Source organism: Metopolophium dirhodum, chromosome 7, assembly GCF_019925205.1.
Source record: "Metopolophium dirhodum isolate CAU chromosome 7, ASM1992520v1, whole genome shotgun sequence".
Classification (NCBI taxonomy): Eukaryota; Metazoa; Arthropoda; class Insecta; order Hemiptera; family Aphididae; genus Metopolophium; species Metopolophium dirhodum.
The window spans coordinates 29,170,860-29,194,310 of record NC_083566.1 but is presented as its reverse complement, the minus strand read 5'-3'; the positions used below and the strand labels follow the sequence as shown (position 1 = coordinate 29,194,310).

Below are 23,451 nucleotides of genomic sequence, written 5' to 3'. Positions count from 1 at the left end.
AAGGTGGGTGGATAAGTTAGTCAATAAAATATTTATTATTAATAATTTCTGTATACATATATTAGGATTTTATTTTTTATTTAACCGGGTCATCAATTATGGGGAGGGTGTCAAAAAAAAAATACCGTGCTTCAAAAGGTTTAATAGTTTGTGCCACATATACATATATTAGGTATATATGATATGGCTATATATAAATGAAACACTATCAATTCATTCAATTATAATAAAAATATCTTACTGCAATTTGTATACTATATTTTTTATTTTTATGGCGCAGTTTGATATCGATTTGCTAGAAAAATTTTCATTTTGTCAAAGTTTACACTTTACAAAAATCCAACTGGTGCAACTATTAATATGTTGGTACCTACCTATATACTATGCCTATATACTTTTTTCGTAATAAAAATTAAACACGAAAAACGTAGTTGACGAATGACAATTGACGATCCAATCCTGGTATTATCGTCCAGGGAGTCATGTCCTGTGGTCCAGATTGAGCAACCTATATATGGCTATATACCTACACAGTTCTACTAAAGAAAATTGAACCATTATATAGGAATTTAAAAATAAGACGGATAAAATATTTTCATTAAAAATAAATAAAAGCAATTGATTGTGTATTGAGTATAACTATAAATGTTATTTATATCTTATTATTGAAAAATTATTTATAATAAGTTTGAGAGGATCTTGAAAGATAATGTTTTCCACAGCCTTTCAAAGTTATCGGTTATTAACACAATAAATTATGCATTATAATATTATGCTTGTACAATGTTGCATGCATATTAAGTGACGATATAGTGACTAAGGCAATATATTGTATATGGTTAGTAACAGTGTATATTATATATATATTATATAATATATATAATGTACACAAGCCACATTTGACAAAATGCAATTAATTATTAATCTAAAAATCGTATATAGAAGCGTATAAACATGTGGTAAGTATGTGGTAAACAATTACAATATTAAAAGAAGTTTGCAAAAAAAAAAAAATAAAAATGTTTTGTTAATTTTTGTTTTTATAAGCGTAGGTACAGAGAAAAATAACTTTTGACACATAGTTTTCAACAAGTCTAAAATGAATATCACTTAATCCCTAGAAAAAAAGATATATTTTTTTAAAAATTATTATTCCTGTTAATTATTGTCGACCATAATATTTTAAACGTTGTATATAAACATCTGAACTCCCATTTGTAATCCTGAAATAATATGATTAATTGTTTATTAGTTATTAGACCAAATATAAGAGTCTGTACCTATACATATTTAAAAATCAAACAAACCTTTACAATTTAAAGCTTCTTGTACCAAAATAAGTAGTGTTCGCCATTTTGTACGATTAGATCGTCAACACCGGTCGGGGCTACTAGTTGATTGCTTGGAGGATTTTGCGGGTCAGGACACGATCTCAGTTTGTACAATAGCCAAAAATGATAACTCATAGGCTCTTCTTTAAGTCCCGAAAGGGGTGTGCACATAATGACCATTCGGCCATTCCGTAGCTGAAAACCTATATAAAAACCAATTATTATGTAAGCCTTGATGATTAATTATTTCTTAAATGTTTATACAAATTACCACAGGGAGTAATATTCAGTGGATTTTCTATTTAAAGAGAGGGTGATTAAACATGATCAATTAAAATTTGACACCTACATGTATCTAACTGCAAAATCACATTTTTTTAAATTAAAATTATTATAATGTGAAGTAATATTATTACTATATACTAAATGTATACGTAAATACGTAGCTATTATATAACATACCTATTATAGATACATTTTAATGTTACATAATATAGGTAATACATTCAATTATATTATTCAATTTTATATTTTATATAACACTGCAAAAGATATAATAGAATTGTATACTATTTGGTCCAGTCATAGGCGTGTCTACGGTGGCAGCCTAGGGTGCCTGGGCTGCCCCAGCAATTTTTGAAAGGTGCTAGTCCACCGAGTTTCAAATCAGAAGGGTCACAACATTTATTTTTTTTTAAACTTGATTTTTTTGTGTGTATAGTTATAATTACCATTTACTTACAAAGATATGTTCAACATAATTAGGTAGATAATATCTTTATTTATCATGTATTGTCATATTAATTTCCTGACTTCAGAAATCGGAAAAACCTATAAAGACTTGAGACAGACGACGACGGTACGGTATGCATATAGGTATTATTATATGTTTAATTTGTATCTAGGTGGTGTAATCCAAGGCTGTATATGAATAATATTTCTGAAGTTACTGTAGATTATTATTGTAAATAGATAATTCAGACTTTTTTTAAAATTATATACATATTTCACTGTGGGGGGGGGGGGGGCTTAAAAAAATACGGCTTTGGGTGTATAGAGCTTTTTTTGGTTCACTAATAAGGTCATTAGCTAGGCTGCCCCTGCCGATGAAGTCTAGTCACGCCTATGGGTCCAGTCATCTAATTGCATTATTTCTGCGTGCCTTTTTGGAAAATAATTTAATTATAGTAAAAACATATACACAGGAAGATTTATTAAAACGAGACACACATTATTTTAAAAAAATATTATTATTTTTGTTTTTTGAGCGATAATATTACACATTATTAATTTCATATTGCTAAGTTGAATATTTTTCAGATTATTTCGATTTATAAAAATATAATTTTGAACGAGTACCTACAGCTAATTAGTTGTAAGCATTTAAAGTTCAGAAGATTGGAGTTGTGGACAATCATCAAGCGGGTTCTATGTTGATAGTAATGATAGTAATTTAATCATAATATTATATTCTATTATTACATGCACCTAATGGTATTATGTTTATTTAATCTTAGGTAATAAACACGTAAGTAATTTACGCTCAATATTGTATTTTATTATATTTTTTTATGTTCCAAGTTTTCAATGCTGACAATAGATTATAGATTAAAACATTTTAGATTCTGAGCGGAGTGATGAATGTATTCACTTTATAGTCATGTGTGTTTTTTTTTTTTGTGTATGTCATCACCGTTTGGGGCAGTAAAACTGCTTTGATTTTCTTCAGTATCTAACAGTATCTTGTTCGATGGGAATGTGAATCCGAGAGGTACAAATTTAAAATTCCCAATAGTTTTAGTAATTTGGTAATAATTATTTAATCTATTACATCTATGACCTATGTACAATATAGATATTTGACATCGCATAAACATAACGATGAATTATTTGTGTATAACGTACGTGAAAGCGCTGTCTAAATCAGACGCTCTTTGCATGATCTCGTAAAACGTGACGTTATGATCGGCCGTGATGTTGATTGATCGTTTTTCCGTGATGTTGCTGCCGATCCACAGTGAATAACTGACCGTCACATTGGTGCCGCTGTCCGACATCTGTGGCAGACGGTATTCGTCGGTGGCAACGGGTTCGCTCACGTTGACGGACACCGGACGTTTGGTGTCGACGGCCGATGGGTGTGGTATGATCACCGCGGTACCGACGTTGTCCTTATCTATATCGTTATTCACCATATTGTATTATAAATCAGTTGTGTTCGTAACCCAACAGAGGTGTATAATCAAGAATTACGATGTCAGCTCATAACAACCCTAACCAACTAGCCCCGTCCCCGTCTCGAACACTCACCAGCTCCAGGCCGGACCTCGCAGTGGTCGGCTATCCCCTCGGCGACGCCGGACACACGCGCCAAGGCGATTATCACTTCAGCCGTCGTTGCAATGTCGAAAAAAGCTCCGTCGGGTCCTTGATGGTTTAACAGCCAGTCGACAGCGTTTGTTCGGTTCCACGTGGCTTTGCCCTCTTGTAACGCCTGTATAGCAGAATCATACGATGAATAACGAATTGTAATTATTTACGAAGAAACTTAATATTATAGAAATAATATAAGCAAGTTGATTCAGTTGTACGGTGCCAGTACCATAGGCGGAAATCCATTTCATCTAACATTATTAACAACAATACGAGGCGGTATCGATTCCATATACAATTAACAAGTTATCTGTTTTTTTACACATGTCAATTGACTTCAAATCATTGTGTCAATTAGCAGCCACAAACCATTTGTTTTTTAATAATTTACCACTAATTACATTGGAATGGTGGAATGTATAGATTATGATTTATGGTACTCACTCGGATTGCAAGTGCAGTCGTGTGAAGACTACCAAATCCTCCGTCCGGCTGCTGGAGCGCTACCAATGTCGCTAATGGTTTCTTGAGTAACGGTTTAACGTTCCGGTTGCGATGGTCGTGTTCCACGCACTGGAGCGCTAATATGGCCACACTCAATGAATCTGTAAATAAAGATACAATACGTTATTAATTCGTTTAGGAAACATATAGCCGGTCTATTAAAATTCAAAATAATAGTATCAAATATAAAGTGTTAATTTCACAAAATGTTTAGCAAAAACACATATTATATGTATTGATATATATTATAAGATATCACTAATACCGGGCTGGGTTATAATAAGGATACCTAATGAATTTACAGTGATGAAATTAATACAGCTGTACTGTTAATTATAAATATTAAATAGGTACTAACGTCTAACATAAATATAAAATTCTTATAAATATTAACTTATTAGTTATTAGACATTAGTTAAAACATTTTAAACAATCGTTATCATTGTGATCGCACTAATTATTATAACCTGAAGATGGTTTAGCCGTTTAGGTGACACAATAAAATTGGTTAAATACCAAATTCTATGTACCTATATATTATAATATATTATATTATTTGTTTTTACTAAATATTGGGAAATGCTCACTTCTATTATTATTTTATGGACCTATAGTATACGATTATTAAACCTTTGAACAAAAGGCAGTAAAGTTATTGTTTTTCTAATCTATTGTATTTTAACTGACCCACTGTGTGCTTAGTGTTGGCTATCTCCATTAACCTTCTAATGTGTCTTTTTCTGACGTGTGTACCCGATTCACACGCCACCAGGGAGCTATATGAGAAATCCAAATCGGATATAGTTTCGTGTTGTAGCAACGAACCTGCAAATTAAACAGTTGAATTAGCACGATATTTAAATTCCGATATTTGATTATTATAATCTATTACAATTTTTGTTTAACTGCCTATTGCAATTTTTTTTATAGCTTTTACCAATCAAATCATGTCCGTGGAATTGTCTTGGATCGTGACAAGCACTAGCCAACGCCATCGAGTACGTCGCTATGTTGGCTACAGTTAACGCTTCGTCTTCGTCGTCTTGTTGTTGAAGGGTAACCGAATCTGGGTCATGGTGTTGCCATAGCCTAGCCAAAAGCTCGATTTCGAGTTGTTTGGCGCTCAGTTCTCGTTCCAGACGTCCTCCGGTTTTCGTCATCTCCATGGCCACAATGGCCTGGGCGGTATCCGTGCCGGTTCCCCATCCCCAGTCTTTGCCCCTCTGTAAAGTAAGCCAGTCAATAGCTCGTTGTAATTCTGTAAAACGATGAAATACATTAATTTCCGTTCGTACAAACGTGGTTTTAATGAAAAACCCATAGCCGGATACGATTAACGCCGAGGTTATTGGTACTGCACAAAGTGTCGATAAACACGCTGTGTATTATTTGATAGTAGCTTTGTTTAGCGAGTATTGTCTTTTTTTTTAATTTTCCAAACCAAAACATTTTCTCGATGTACTGATCGTGAGAATGAATTATAAACTATAATGTACTAATTGGTTTTTGTTACAGCACAATGATGGAATGAATAAGTAAATAAAATTAGCACAACTGGTGAAAGCTCAGTTGTTTCATATTGTAGTTTATGGTAAAACATTAAATTTACGAGGCAATATAAATAATATTATATTATTACGTTTATTTGTATACAAAATGTTTTCTATTATAGTCGATATACATTTAATATTTAATATAATATTTAACAAATAACAATAAACTACCTATTGGGATAAAATCATAATGGAATAACTTATAATCAACCGATTGAATATCGACGAACCATTAAAATTAATTGTCAATTTTTTGCGTTTATGAATTTATAGTATTGTATTAGTTGTACACATTTATTAAATTAATATTAATATGTATATCATATTTTGTTCTATATAATATGGTCTCTATAGAATAGTGTTTACACATTATGGTCGAATACACGAATCTATTAGAAACACATTTGCCGGTTTTAAAGGACGCACCTCTAATTTACTGCTGCGTTGTGATTATATATGTTGATATATACATGTGTCTGTAAATAAGTATGTTTGTAAATAATTCAAAATTGTATTAAAATATTTCAATAGTCATAACTTTTTAAAGAACGTATTATAAAAAAGTATACAAACGGTATTGATTTCATTTTCATCATCGAAACATATAGCTTTGAGTTAAAATCGACTCATAGAAATGCCTGCAGACATACGAATCCATTCAGTAGATATATGTAATATTTACTTAGTTTATCAACGCCTGCAGTGTAGTTTGTATTACGTAACAATGATAATATCGCCCACTTATATGTAGGTAACGTTACCTCCGAATCAGCGAAAATTCTTATAAGATGTAAAGGGTAAACTATAATATATAATAATATAATTTATAACATATCAAACGCCAACATTGCAGATGCGAAATTATTTAGCATTAGTTGTCATGTTTACCACACCCACCATCACCATCTGCATCTACCTAAATCAATTCATACATAAATCACTCCTGTCACTCACCGTGTCTAATATTTGGTGATTTATGTGATGGATTACTATTGTGATATCATATACAGTTAAGTCTTGTTCAACTCTGTCAACTCAATATATTATATCCCGAACGATCGGCATAATATGACTACACGATTCACTTTAATTAATTTATTGATTAAAACATTTATGAGCTGCACCTGCGCGTGCGTGATTTGATTTAATTGTACTGTTGATCGACGATAAAAATGCTGATAATTCAAAACAATATCTAAATTTGAAGTTGTTAGTAAATATGGATTACTATAAATTACTATCTCAATATTATAAATAATTAAAGTGATTTGATATGAGTCATTTATTTTTTATAATTTGGACGATGATTTACATTTAAATTTATCATGTTTATTATAACCGTTGTAATACATTATGCCATTATGGTAACTTAACTATATTGTCTCCAACCTCGCCCATAAATGACAGATAAGTAATGTGTGAGCATCGGCAGAGTGCTAGTTTTATACCACTCATTAGTTGTTAACTATATTGCTATAGTGAAGAATAATATTGTAGACTGTAAATTGTAATATCAATTGTTAGTACATTTATAACATAATAATTTAAATTAAATCATGACTTCGTTAATACAATCTATAATATTTCGTCTTAAACTGGCACAAGTAGTGAGTATTGTATTTAAAAAAAAATGTATAAATATATGATTTAATTAAAATAATATTTTAACCTGATTTTATATACTAATATTATAAATATTGTAATTTTTTTTGATTTCTTTGGTTTATCATTAAATGTTGTATATAATAATATTTGATGATTAATATTATACTTCTTCAGTGGCACCATTGTTTGGATTCATTCAATTTTTTTAATTTTAAAATAAATCATAATCGGTCATTGTTTCATAACTTATAAGAATACAAAAATATTGTAAGCTAATGTGTATGTAGGTAACATCGTTTTTATCGGGTTGAAAAGTAGGTATGTATTCGAGCTTCATAAACGGGCGCGTTTTTACCAGCGTCTAAATTCGAGTGAAAATAAAGTTATGTAAGATAGGTACTATTGTAATAACAATACCTACTCCTGTTGGCTGTTTCTTCTGCTTCATGTATGGATAGGATAGAAACATACTACTGGGAAATTATAAATATTATTATATTATGCTATAATTGAATAACTAAATACAAAAAGGGTAAATGTCCACATTTCATAAATTCTTCAGGAGAGACAAAAAGCTTAATATCTATAGAAAACATTGAAGAAAAAAATTAAAAATGTACATTATATAGACAATAATGTTAGACATTAGACATTTTATAATGTACCTGCAAACTGAACATGTACCTCGTTTGCACAGAACGATGTATTTATCAAACATAAACAAAAATCTGTAAAAATATATAAAAATTATGGACATGTGCCATTTTTGCATTTATTGATTCATATAATGCTATATTATATTATTGTCTAAAGGAAATCGATAAATACTGATAATATTATAAATAGTTTTGACGAATATCATAAAAATAGAAGAATATTGTTAAAATAAATTATATGTCTGTTGTCTATATTATTTTGAAAATATGTAATTTTTAGCTGTCTTTGACTTTTTGTACACTATTCTTATTGTAAAAGATGATAAATATGTTATATTATTATCTTGTCTTTCTTATTATTTCAAATTAATTTTTATTATGCAATCAAATTCATATAAGTGCTTACATTTTAGATTCTGGGTGGAACGATGAATGTATTGATTTTTTAATAATGTGTGATTTTTTTTTTTCTGTCATCACAGTTTGGGGCAGTAAAACTGCTTCGATTTTCTTCAAAAGTATCTTGTTCAATGTGAAACTGAATCTAGTTGGTGCATTCAAAAGGTCAAGTTTTAAAATTTCTAATAGTTTTCATAAGCGACGGAAAAAACAACATAAAAATTAAGAAAAAACGAGAATTTTTACACAAAATTAGTTTTTCACAAAATCAATTTTGGTTTTTGAGGTAACTTTAAAACCAATGACCATGAAATTTAAGATACATAATTAAAGATACATTAAATTTTGACTGGTTGTTTATATTTGCATTATCTATACACGATAAAATATTCAAAATATTTTGATTTATTTTGAACTGTTTAAGATTATTTTCAGTTTCCAATTTTATTAGTCTCTTTTTCAATGAATGTCGAAAAAACTTTATTTGTTGGCTAAAAAAGCTTGAAAATTTAATACAAGGCTTCTACTTTATTGTTACAATGACATTTGAAAAATATTAAAAATCCTTCACCACAGTTTTCTTTTATAAGCATTTAAAGTTCATATCTTGACAAAATACGGAAAAATCACGAAAATTAGCAAATTATTTTTAATTAAGAATTTATAAAAAAATTTTTTTTTAAATCTCTTTTTTTTAATTTTTAAACTAGAGAATTGTACAATCTGTAAATTAGTGGTTTACAATAAGCACAAGTGAAGAAAGAATTATAGAAAAAGAAAAAAGAAAATAATATGGGTAACATAGCAACAAGTTGAGAAGTTACTATTATCTACATTAATTCAGGCAGGGGTTTTGAGTGAAGAGACCATCCATTGATGGGACTTCATGACATGTGGACATGTGGTGTCTTTTTAAATCTAAGATTTGAAAATGTAATACAAGATTATTCATAAGTTTGTCTACATGAATAATGAAAAAAATGTCTACAAGCAAATCAAATTAAATTTTTATGAGCGTTTGAAATTCATATTTTTACAAGATTGCATATTTACTGGATTTCTCATATGGCGGTTTTATTATTTTATTGTTATTCAAAAACAAATATTTGTGGATACATGAAAATTTTACTAAATGTTTATATTTTCATTTTCTATACACCATACAATTTTGAAAATATTTTGAATTTTTTTTAAACTGTTTACGGACATTGTCAGTTTTCAATTTTTTTTAGTTTTTTTTTTCTATAAATATTAATAAAATTTTATTTGTTGGGTAAAAAAGCGTGAAAAATTAATACAAGTCTCCTGATATATTGTTACAATAGCACTTGAAAAATATTATAAATACATTGGCACAATTTTTTTATAAGCATTTAAAGTTCAAATATTGACAAATTTTATAAAATTTAAAATTTAATAATTATTTTGTAGTTAAAAATGTATAAAATGTTCAACTTTTATAGCTAAGGATTGAAAATTTAAAACATGGTTCCACGTAAATTTGGTTTTATATAAATTACTTTATTCACAATAATATACTCAAATATACTTGGTACTATCATAGGTTGACTGACCGTTTTCATTCAAAATCGTTTTTCTCATACAATGATATTTTATCATTGATATCAAATTTAACACCATCCATTACAGTGACCCACTTGTAACTACTGTACAGCAGAGCGACATCCACTTACCCACTTTTTTAATTTATACTTAAATTGTTTTTGATTTTAATATTTTAAATATTGTATTTATATTGTTTTACCTATTAAAAAAGGAATACTTGTTATTTGAGTTTGTTCTATATTTAAATTGTTATCATAAAACATAATATTTATCTTTAATTTAAAAATGTTTTGTGACATTTTATTATGGTTGTACCACAATTAATAGTGTGCTTAATATTGGGTGTATTTTGGGAATTGTGATAAATATTAAATAAAAACGTTTTTCCTCCCTAAAAAAATGTTGGCCTCAGATTGGTCCGCCTGGTGCAAAAATTCTGACCCTGCTGAAGTATACTAGTGTGTTACGTAGTTTCCACACAGATAATAATGATTTATAATATGTTTTTATAATTTATATTTAGTATTTGAAATTGAACGCAAGTAGGTAGGTACTTAATTATTAATAAACGATTATCAACATATAGGTAATATACCATCAACTATAGACTATAGTCTATATTCTATAACACTATACATATTACACATTGATAAATGATATGTACCTATACCTAAATAATTTAATACAAATAGATATTCAGTAGGTGCCTACTATTTAAGTAACATAATAAACATATATACACATCGGAATATGAAGATTTAAGAATTATCATGTAAAATATATATATACCTCCAGAAGTCTATTTGATCATTTGTACGGAATAATATTGTATTACCTGCATACATAAACGTGTATAAATACGTGTGATAAATAAACAATATTGAATATATTCATAGTTTAGAATAAATATAAGAATTAAATAACTCCAACTATCGGTTTATTATACATGGGATATTTAAATATTTTATTGAAGATTATTCACACCTTAAATAATGAAATAGATACCATACAGTTACAGTTTACACAATTAGATAAGACAACACGATTAAATTTATGGTCTGCGTTTATGACCATGGTTTATTTAATTATTTTCTTATCATTGTTGTAAGAGTCATGTGATTCTATATTGAAAAAAAATATTTTTGTAATGTCATTTGAATATTGTCTTCATTAATCATTAATATAGTTATCAATACTTATACTAATACATTATTATTATAATTCACTACAACCTGTTTTTGTTGTACCTATACGCATATAGTATGTTGGTTCCATAGTTCATTCACCCCTCTATAAGTAAAAATCTTTCTGTGGATAACTCAACAAAACCTCGGAATTTTAAATGTATTAATCGTGATAATTGTAATGTCTATCCTATCTAATTTAAAATTACGATGATGATATTCATGATGTGTGTGTGTGTTGTAGCGTTGTGCCATTGTGTAGATATAATACATATATATCATTTTTAATAATACATTAAGCTTAAACATTAACCCGCTTTTATACTAAAAAATACAGTAGGTGTATAGGTAGTAGCATAGTTGTCTTTATAATGATATTGTGTAATTGTATATTATATTATAAGGTCCAAATGTTAAGGTGTATGTCCCTGGGGCCTACGTATTTAAAGGGCACATTTAGTCTTTTCAGCTTAAAATGTTATCATTAATGCACCCGGTAGATACCAATGCAATTTTGTACACAAAAATACGCTCCACGGGAATAATGATCCTGTTCTGTAAAATCAACCAAACTTGATATTTTTTTTTTAACTAATAGAGGGTTATATTCTACAGGCTGCATTGAACTTCGTTTTTCAATATTATATTCTCTAACTTTCTCATTCTTTCGACACCCTATCAACCCCCCCCCCCCCTCCCCCCATAAATAGAATCGGGCAATAGATTAGTAGAAAAAAGTATTATAATAAAGTTGGCAAATAAAATATAAAATCGAATTTTCAAATTTAATAGAATTGCGGAAAATTTAAAAAACTGGCACCGGGCCCCTTAAAATAAATCGGTCTTTTGTACTTATTATAGAGTAAAAACAATGTAATTTAACTTTCATGCCAGCCTGAAAAATTAATACATAATACTATATTATGTTTATATAAAAATAGTATATACCATCAGGGCTTGTTTATATGGGGGCCAACCTAATTATAAATTAAATTTTAATTTAGATAGTAGATATAATGTTTTAAATTTTTAAACATACTTTATAAAAAATTAACATACGATCAACAAAGAAACGTTATCAAACAAAAAAAGGGGATTTTTTTAAATAAATAATTCAATCTTGTATTTGATTTAACGAAAAACTTGCAAAATGTACGAAGTATTTGGTGTAAATGTATTATTGAATTACAACAAATATCGAAAGAAAATCAAACAACACTAGTTGTACAGAATCTGTAATACGAATCAAAATAGGAATATCTTTTTTATAAAAACACAAAACAGAAGCTCCTACATCTAAAAATTAAAGAAATGTAAAGTAACATTTAAAAATAACAAATAGTTTTTAATTAATTAAAATATTGTAATAATTAGTAATAATTTCTATTAGTAAATACATATATAATACACACTTAAAGTTATATTTAATAGTATAATTAGGTTTTATTAAATGATTACATAATATACCTATCTTGATTTTTAAAAATATAGATTATAGTAAATCGATAAAAAGTAGTACCAAAATTTGATGTGATGGGCATGTATAGAGTTTCAGTAACATATCGTTATAAGTATTGTTTTATTTTACATTGATTGTGGGGAAGAAACCATAATCCGGCCTTTAGGCCGTTTGAGATCTTAATCCGAACTTGTATATTGAGTGTAACAGAAAGGCCTGACAAATTAAAAATAGCATTGATAGGTACTAGTTAAACGTATGATGAAAATTATATGGATAGTAAATAATTTAAGATTTACCTACTTATGTCTGAAAATTCATAAAAATAATATTTTGAAAAACGTATTACGTTACGAATTAATTTAGAAAAAAAAACATTTATATTTAAAAAAGTTTATGTAAAATGAATTTTAGTACCAATTCAATACGGCCCTGACGAATTTTATACGTCAAAATTAGTTGTACAGTTTCATATTATTATTCATATTAACAATTCTTATCTTTAATCGACTAAGGGTTTAGAAAAGAATTAATATAAGAATGTAATTTAAAATGTTTCCGAAAATCTAAAACATACATAATAATAGTATATATTTTATTTTTATTTTTTTAGATTCTTTCTTTTGGAAGTATCATACCAGTGTTCTCCGAAATATCTGTTACATATTTCCAGTTCACTTCAGATTTCGTGTACCTAACGCTGTACAGTTACTTGGGTATTGGTATAATCACTCTGGTGAGCTTATGTATAGCAGAACCAATCTCCGACAAATTGGTAAATATATTATACTTGTACATGATGTGTACACATTGCTCGAATAACCTAAAAGGCCAAAGCTTATATTTATATAAACCGCCCTTAAAGACCTAACCTTTAACATGATACACACGCATGGTAAATGTATGTCGTTACAGGTTTATATAGTTTAAACGGTCCCCTAGAGAAACTCTGTTGAAATCTTTAACTCTCGTTAACTTCCCATCATTCCGTATTTCCTCTCTTACGCTTCCTATGATGTGCGTGGTTCAAAGTTCGAGTATATAAAGTATATGCTCGGTAAGCAAATAGCCCGAAGGCTTTTGCCATAAATTTAAACTGAATACTACATCATGTGTATGGAATTATTAATGAACTCGTGTCACAAAATTCAACGATTTTTTTTTTTACATATATAGATATTGTACCTACGTTTTGATATAAACCTTCAATAATATAGTATTTATAAACTACATTTAACTAAAAGCTTAAATTTGTAAAAATAATATGTATACAATATATATATATAGGTATGGCTAATAAGTTATAACCTATATATTTTTATTGATACGTTGTTGCCAAAATAATAGGTAGCACTGTAGCAGGTACGAAGTATTACTATATTATATTATGGAAAAAATATAGCTTAACATTTTAAAATTTTATTTTATATTTTGTTTCAACAAAGGTTCTCTATTTTTATAAAAAATATATTTGATTGAAGAAAATTGTATATTATCGGCATTATTCAAAGTTTATCGAGTTAACGTTATGAAATTTGCAGTAAAAAAAAGTTCGTGGAAATTAAATGAAACAAATGTATTTATGTATTTAACATGAAATATAAGTACCTACTAAAAAAAAAATAATAAGAATATGTAACGATTGTATTTATTGTTGAATAAATGTTGGGTATAGATTGTACATAATTTAACACTGACCTTAAAACAAATAATTATTTCTATTTTTTCAATCACAGTATATATTTGTCAAGTACCCGTCTATTGGACAATTGCAAGTGTTTAAATATTAGAAAAGAAAATATCGTCGATTGGCCGTGATGACATTTTATATGACACATAAAATTAAAAGTTGCACCTGTGTAAAGTCACACAAGTTCATCTACAACTTAGTTTATAAATAAAATACGATAAGACATGTCATATTATAGGTCATAATAGTAAAAAACATAGATATATAAATTATAAATGCATAAACATCAATATTTATAATATTTTTAATACTAAATATTTTTTTGTTGGGCTGGTAATTAATATTGGTATTTACTTACTCCTGCATCTTATTTAACTAAATTACAAAATAGTTTTCCAGTTTGCAAATAATTAGATTTCCGTTTCCGCTTTTGAAACAATTGAAATTCCAGCATTGTTATTTATGTTAATTTCAGCAACTCAGAGAGCAAAAAATTATATTTAATTAGACGTTAAAAATAATTTATGATAAGATTGTGTTTTTTATGTATGTTTTCTATTAAAAATTACACGATTCTGTTATTATTTTATACGACCATACTACCATTTAACCGTACAATTTATTTTCAATGTTAAATCTTATCAGATTATAATTATTTATTTTCATAATTTCGCCCACCCCCCGACAAAAAATCTATATTATCACTTTTCAAATAAAAACGAATAAATAACCCTCGAGTTCATTGCTCCTTTAAATTCCACCCACCACTCACGATTTTTGCATATTAAATAATTGTATTGTAAATCGTAGGTGTAAAGATTAATTTTATAATTTATTTCTTCAAATGTACGGTTGTTATTATTCTGTACGCCGTGCAATTTTTTATACAATTTACCAATATTGTCGATTGATGATGACGATTTCATAATATTATAATATAATAAACTTTTCCGACGAAATAATAATAAACAAAATTAATTATATTTTATTGAACACGCGTTTTGCAAACTACATAGATAGGTATGCGTATCAGTTTTCTACATGTCGAAGTTCTATAAATATAAAACCAAGACTATAGCGTACACCGTAGGTACACGTCATAAAAATTTCAAACGCGAAATTGCCCGAAGGTACCCGCCACACTGCTATTATAGTATTTATTATTTAATAATATAATAATCCGGCTAATTCGACGACGTTACCTGCCGCCGTCACCGACGCGCACGCACACACAGGAAAAGGGCTGTCGAACACATAACGAAGGGATGTGACCCTATACATATATTATATTATAAACACGCACACACTCATAAATTGTACACTTTTGTGTGCAGGGAAAATTAATGAGCCGAGCTCTATATTGGATGTAAAAAATTCATTGTCACACGCCGCCGAGGGGGAAAACTCGCGTGTCGGAACAACCGGTGTAGAGGAAGTGTAGGTCCGTTATAATTTCGTATGTTATTATTATTATTATTATTATATTCCGTCGGCGCGACAGAAAATTGGATGCGAAATATAATAACAACACGCGCGCGACCCAAACACACACACACACACACACACACACACACACACACACACACACACACACACACACACACACTACAGCTAGCCCGACGATCAATATCACCCGGCTGATTGTTGTACGTTTCGCAAAACACACTGCAGGCCTCCGCGGTATGTTTGACATTTAATAAAATTATGAGGGTATATACATACACTATACAGTTAGTATATTTGAACGAGTAGTAGAAATCATTGAGACATAAGCCTCGGGACGCGTTTGTATAATCTATCGTAGGTAGGTACCCGAGCCAGTGCAGACGTATTTATATTGGGTTGGCGGCGAGGGAAATTCGATATAATATGTATATTATATTGTTAGCAATACGTGAAAATAGTAAAATACCTACCTACAAGGATTTTTTGAAAATTATAGAATTTATAATTTTATATATTTTAAATAAATTTTAAAAAACATGTGTTTATTATATTATATATTAAAAAAATCTATACAATGTTATAATATGAAAATAATTTTGTAATATTAAAACAGGGAGTGTTTGGGACAAAAGCCCCTTGCTTTCGGAAAACTATCTAATTTCTCCCCCCTCCCTAATTAAATATTTTAAATAAATACGTATTTAGACCGAGACATACAGAAAAAAAATCAACTGTACAGATTTAAAGTTTTAAATTTAGTTTAATTTTCACGGTTTCCAGGCCAAGTGCGCACGTGCTCGGACTTCGTCACAGTTTTTGTTATTATTTTATACTGTCATTGTTATTGTTGTTGTTGTTGCTATATCGGACGTCATCGTTTCCAGGCTCTATACTCTTCGGGCCTGGCTGTGATCCTGCACCTGGTATCGACGTTTTTCATCATCAAAGACGTGATCGGCTACGATGAGCTATGGGGATTGCGGATCATTAGCGGACTGTGTACCGGAGGGAACACCGTGGCCTACGGATGGGAAGTGTTGTACTCGACGAAATTTATACACCATTAATGCTGCGATGATACGGCATTACGCCGGATAAAGAAATGACGATCGGTCGAAAAATGAATATACTTATAATAGGTATCTTTTTTTGTCCTCTCCTATACTAAATTATTTTATTCTCCGTCGCCATATATAGCATAATATTATGTATACAAGACAGAATAAGCGTCGCTATCGTATTTGTACAGGTATACCAATATATATATCTTATACTATTTATAATATATTATATTGTAATGATTAATATAATTAGTTATTAATTTGACATTAATACCATCGACCTTACCCGATTTGTCTTTGACGGCGTTTTGGGCGGCGGCTAGATGGGGTACGGCCGCGATGACAACGGCGGCGATGATTATCGCGGCAGCCGGTGGCCACCGTGGTGGTCGTCGTGTAGCCATATGACTACGGTGGTGCGACTACGCGGTGGTGCCGGGACATCGAGACGACGTACTTCGCGGCGTCAGTGGCGGCGGCGTCAGTGAGGGCTCCCGACCAGTTGCGCCGCGTGCGCGTTCGATATAAGCTGCCGCCGACGCGCCGAAGTCGCTGGCCACGCCTACCCCACAACGGTCAACGCGACGCCACCGCTAGGCATCTGTGGCGCCTGTACGTCGCCCCCACCGATCGACAAGCGGGCGCACGTTCCTATCGCGGGGGGGTAGTGGGTAGTAAGGGGTTGTAACGTTGTAAGGGGGAACATAACCTAGATCGCATTACTTTTTATTTCTTACCCTCATCCCCGTCCAACGAGTGGTAGCCGCTGCCGTTATACGGCGCGCACACCTCTGCTCATCCGCTGCTAATACCACCGCAGCGAGAGGAGATGAAAATATAATAATACGATTTGCCGGTAAGATGCCTGCTGCAGAACCGAATGAAGTTAATATATATATATATATACGTGTGTCTGTGTTTGTGTGTGTACGGTTTGGTGGTGTGCGTGGTGGGGTGAGGGAGGAATGCATATTTCCGGCACGATTGAAAATCAATTTACCCTCCCGCGGTCAGGTCGCGAATGCTGCACGGTCTGAAGAAATGCCGAAAATGCTGTAAAAAGAAAAAGGGAAGATTATTAATATACGTATTCCGTTTATTAAACCGTATATGTAGGTACCTATATACCGTCACACCGACGATGATGAAAAATATATCCTTGAAATATTACCAGCATAATGTCGTCGTTATAATATTTAATATGATATATAAGTGCTGTAAAGGTATACCTACTTGGTCGAAATCCCTTCGGGTATGAAATTGCTCTTATATCGCTAACGCGATATTGATGAATTCTGCGGCTGCCTCATCATATACAATACTAATATACATATAGTCTATACTCTATAGATTATACTATATATATAGTAGTTGTCATGAATAACGTACCGCTGAGAAAATATAATGTCGACGAGTATCGTGAACAATAGTGCTGCTGTTTCTGATGGTATCTATAGATGTATACGTTTAAGTTTAGGTACCTATATTGTGTAACTTTATTGTATCTTGTTTATGTATCGATACGTTTTTTTTAAAGTAATTGGTAACTGTAAAACTGTTGTAGCGTTTAAGTTTAGGTATATTGTGTAACTTTATTGTATCTTGTATATGTATCGTTACGTTTTTTCAAAGTAATTGGTAACTGTTGTAGTGTTGTATACACTGACACTATACACGTATACTCTTGCATATTATATATTTATATCTATATATATTATTTGAAGTAATATTTGCCTACCCTGTTACTGCGAAGCCCAGCATATATATAAATGACCTCTGCAATCTATTGTCTGAAGTATAACCTACGCATTGTAATTTGAACGAATGGTATTATTTATTTGTATCTATTTAAAACAACCGAAATAATTGTAAACACAAAATACGACAAATCTGAATATACACAGAAAGATTACCACTCATCGTCACCGATCACCATCCACTGAAATCTGAATAGATCACTGTATTATAATAATATTATTCTTTTTCCTTGGTATTTGGCTCTGATTTGAATACTATTTAAATATAAATTAATCATTAACTTATATCCATTAATTAAATGCATAACATGCATTAAATATATTAAATTTATTATAATATATAACTGTGCGTCTATGTATATAGATTTTCAATATATTATATCATGTATATATCGTAAATGGAACATGTTTTAGCGATTTCCGGTGACATTGTAGTATACAATATAATCATGGTTCGATCGTGATCCGAGGATTTGGAAGATAGTGCTTAGGGTAAACACAACTCAATGAGGTTTAAATTTTCGGCGTGTGGACTAATTCCGGAAAAAAACACAAACGTTTTCATCCGGCAGTATAATGTAGATAACATAATACGATGATGAGTGTAAATAGGCTACAATTACATGGTTGCGCGCGCGTGTGTGGGGGGGGGGAGAAAGGAATGGTAGGTTTTGGTATAAAAATAACGAAACTCTATAAACCATCTGTAATTAAAAATATTATGTTTCAATATTTAAATCCCTAATGTATGATAATATTATAAGAGCCCTCATACACTGTTTTTATTGAAATGAATAAAAGTTAAGGCTAAATAACTAAATAAGGCAGATTACATTTTTATGAACGTTTAAAAATGGAATTTTGACAGAATTGGGTATTGAAACGAAATATAACAATATTAGTTAATATTATATTATATTGTTAAAATCCAAAAAAATATTTATTATACACTTCAAACTTTCTACCATTCTACTTATAATATTATATTTTAACAATTCTATAACTCCAGGAGAACAATCTATTTTCAACGAAACCAACACCGAACTCTCATACCTAATACATACCTATTATAAAAAAAAACGACACATCCTCCTCTATTTACAAGCAAGAATATTTTCATTTAATACAAAACTATACCATAAGTGAACAAATTTACACAAACGCTTCCAAAAGCCAAGTCGGGGTTGGAGCCGCAATAATTTGGAACACATGGCATTCATGCACAAACTTCCCAGCTCCTGCTCAGTTTTTACAGCAGAATCAATTACCATAACAAAAATTCTCGAGCTAATGACCGAACACCACCTCCAAGCCTTACATATTCCAAACAAAATATACACACTACAAGACAACAATAACTACAAAATCAAACTCTTCTGAATTCCCGGAAACTGTAACATCATAGAAAACGAGCTCGCTGACCTCGCAGCAAAAACCGCTATCACATCTTCAATATCATCGCTCACACAAATCACGACGTTCAGGGACAAATGCTAATAATAAATAAATTCCTACAGATGGTAACAGAAATAACTATCCCTCACCACTAAACTTAATCAAATCAAACACAACACCGACAATTGGATATTCCCTATCGAAATATACCCTGAATATTTGATGTCATATTAACAAGACTCAGAATCGGATACACTCAAATCTTCCACAGTTTCATAATGGCCTAATTTAAATATGCAGAGCCTGCGAGGCCCACGTAATATTTACTAGTTTTACAAAAAAAATATGGTGTTAGCACTTTTTCTATAGACATTTTAGACTGTCCAAATATTTAATATACTGTCCTTAATTTATAAAGGGAAATATTACAATTACCTATTTTTTCATTTGTTTTTTGAGACTAAGCCCCCCATCCCCTCTCCCATTTTACCCAATGATTATAGAAAACCAAAAAGGAAATGTGCTGAATGTAAAAAAAATTAAGTGTCTAAAACCAATATTTTAAATTACATCTATATGGACTATCCCTTCGTATAATAGGTTTACATGCATACATCAATTATCAAAACATGTATTGAACATGTAATTACTAATGATCGATGAATAAATAAAATAAATAAACAATAGTTGAATTAATATATTAGAGATAGTTCTTGTGTAGGTAATGTCGTTAAAAATACATAAATTACTTTATATATTTCATAGATTTAAATATCAAATAGGTATAGGTAGTTCAATAATAATGTTTATTTATTTTTGTTCAACTCGTAACAATTTGTAATTTATTAAATTAAAAATAATCACGAGTGTATTATCATCCGTTACAGGCGTCAGACACTTGGCTACCATAGTAATAATAATATAATACAGAGTCGCTTGGTGAATCACCTGCGTCCTGCACACCTTATTTTTCCTTTATTCATGCATTAATCCAAATTATGATTTTTAGTTTTTAATCATCATAGGTACTTGAATACCATATTTTAAAATATTTAGAATTAATCATGTATATGGAGCGACACAAACTTCTTTTTTTCAAATGAAAACCACTATTTTTACTGTAAATTATTAGTCAGATAATTTTTATTAAATGTCGATGTATATTAACTACACATAATTTATAATTGATATTTCATAAGTAGGTACATCGAAATTAAAATGAGTATTTTCTAAGTTATTAAACTTATGTACTACATAAGGATTAAGGATAATATTACAGTCGCATGTGCCGAGCCATGAATGTTTAAATACACGGGGGCAATTGGCAATATGATAATGATATTTTAAAACACTATACTTAATAGTAATAATAGTATACTATAGTAAATATTATCCAAATATATAATAAGTACAGCCTATGCAGTAAAATATATTACATATTATATTGTATTGTTAATTTAAAACCATAATGTTTAAAGATTATTTCCCATAATACTAACTACAAAAACATTTATAATATAGACACTATATATACACTGGTCTGAATTTTGATATAGATGTATCAACATTTTCAAAGAAATCATATACATACTTAAAATTTTACAGTGAAATAAGATAGGTTCTCATTTGAAAAAAACCTCAAATGGTACCCATATAACAGTGTATAAATTATTTTTTTGACCCATCTGAAAATATGGTCCAAAAAAGTTCTGGAAATCAGAATTTGAATGAATATATTATATGAAAGGATAAAAGCGGTGTGAGCATGGTTGGCGAATCACCCTGTATAAACGTTCATAATAATATGTATAAAAAAGGCGTATATTGTGAACTTTTCAGGTCTGGTAGCCGTTAGGTACGTGGTTTTGTATTTTCATGTATAGAATATAGCTGCGTAAATATATGCTAATTTGTTTGGTATCGATCGTGTTTCAGCCTTGAGTCATCAACGGCGACAAAAATAATATTATGTATTATTAATTTATATATTTTATTAATTCACCCCTTATATGTTTGTACAGCAGGTAGCCAGGTAGGTATAATCATAAATATATTATTAATATATAATAAGCAGAAATCATTTCCACACAAAGTTCTGTCATTAATGTTGTTATTATATTATAAACATTTTTTGATTAAACTTCTTTCGTTGGAATTTATTGTCGCTGACGACTTTTATGTGCGCGGTAAATAATCACGATAAATCTTGTATCGAATATCGATGCGTTTTAATGAATAATAAAGTATATTAGATTACTTTTAAAGTTTAATGTAACTCCGATGTGGTTCCTGCAATTCGCTTTAAAAACGTATGACACGGAACTTATTAATAAACTTTTAGGATTCATTCATGTACGTTGGCTGTATACTTGGTATAGTCGCGTGCGGTCGAAAGAAATTGAGAAATGCACGTAAATATTATATAATACAACCATTACAACCTGCAAACAGTCAATGTAATAGTCTAGACTTTGGCGCCGTAGTCGTTACCTACTCCTTAGGGATCGTATAATCCATTAACTAGCAATGATATCTACAATAATATGACTATATAAATGTATATACACATCTAGTTAATTAACAATTAGACAATTAAGTGTCCAATAGAAATATCCTTAAAATCCAATATAATAGTGCATTATCGTTGTTATATGTATTATATACCGGTTATTTTGTGGACATCGTGAATTTTATGCAAAATACCACCAACGTGATGAATGAAATCAGTATTATAATATAGTATTGCGTATATATATTAGAGAATTTCGTCGACTCGATGTTTTCAGTTTTAATTTTTAATAAAACCGCAGAGAGTAAAAATACGATTATAGCCTAGCCTTTAACACCCAGCTATATTGTCGTTATACAGTATATAACATGTCGAGTCGATGATAAATGTGGCGCCAAGAAAACCCAAGCGAGCGTAACGAATCGGATGAGTCAGCTTTGCCTTTGCGAAGGGATCCAGAGCTTTTAAGACCCTTTGTCGGTTTGTCGATAGTGACGCAAAACTATATACAGTGTCAAATGTCCATATTATAATTTGTATATAGATATATAGAATAACCGACATAACCATGTGTTAAGATCACTATATAATATTATTAATTCCAATTTCCATTAGGTACTATATCACGTGACTAATTATATGAAATATGTTTGAATTATTGAAACAAAGCAATAAAAATTCGACTTAAATACGATATCAGGAGCACGCTGAGAATTTCACTTTTAGAGACAGGTATTTTAAATTTTAAGTATGAAGTAGGTACAAATATTTTATTTTTTTTTAAGAAAATAAATTGGTTAAATTATTATAAAAACAATTGTTGTTACTGCAGTATAATACCTATAATACCCATGTTAAGATTATGTATTTTACTTTGTTTTTTTTATATTTAATTAATATTTTTAGTATACTATTTGATATTTTCGCTTATCAATTTTGAGTTATTTTAGTAAAAATTGTGCC

General features: G+C 30.0%; 2 protein-coding genes across 2 annotated transcripts; one reads left to right on the top strand and one right to left on the bottom strand.

Annotated features, from left to right (window-relative positions):
- Positions 1–609: 609 nt before the first annotated feature.
- On the bottom strand, positions 610–17,326 carry LOC132948560 (uncharacterized protein CG3556). Its single transcript, XM_061019075.1, is given in 9 exon segments — positions 610–1,223; positions 1,308–1,490; positions 1,492–1,534; positions 3,237–3,507; positions 3,642–3,825; positions 4,149–4,309; positions 4,896–5,033; positions 5,146–5,466; positions 17,114–17,326. Coding segments are annotated over 8 exon segments (1,410 nt in total). The 5' UTR covers positions 17,232–17,326; the 3' UTR covers positions 610–1,223; positions 1,308–1,316.
- LOC132948562 (uncharacterized) lies at positions 7,185–17,076 on the top strand. The gene is made up of 3 exons (XM_061019076.1): positions 7,185–7,368; positions 13,244–13,405; positions 16,651–17,076. The coding sequence occupies exons 1-3, from the start codon at positions 7,318–7,320 to the stop codon at positions 16,831–16,833; spliced, it is 396 nt and encodes a 131-aa protein (XP_060875059.1). The 5' UTR covers positions 7,185–7,317; the 3' UTR covers positions 16,834–17,076.
- Positions 17,327–23,451: the final 6,125 nt, after the last annotated feature.

What these genes read in the sequence shown, in the direction of transcription:
- LOC132948562 (XM_061019076.1), top strand. Translation starts at nt 7,318, where the DNA reads ATGACTTCGTTAATACAATCTATAATATTTCGTCTTAAACTGGCACAA. An exon ending in GTCTTAAACTGGCACAAGTA is followed by an intron (nt 7,369 to 13,243) that starts GTGAGTATTGTA and finishes TTATTTTTTTAG; the next exon opens with ATTCTTTCTTTTGGAAGTAT. An exon ending in AACCAATCTCCGACAAATTG is followed by an intron (nt 13,406 to 16,650) that starts GTAAATATATTA and finishes CATCGTTTCCAG; the next exon opens with GCTCTATACTCTTCGGGCCT.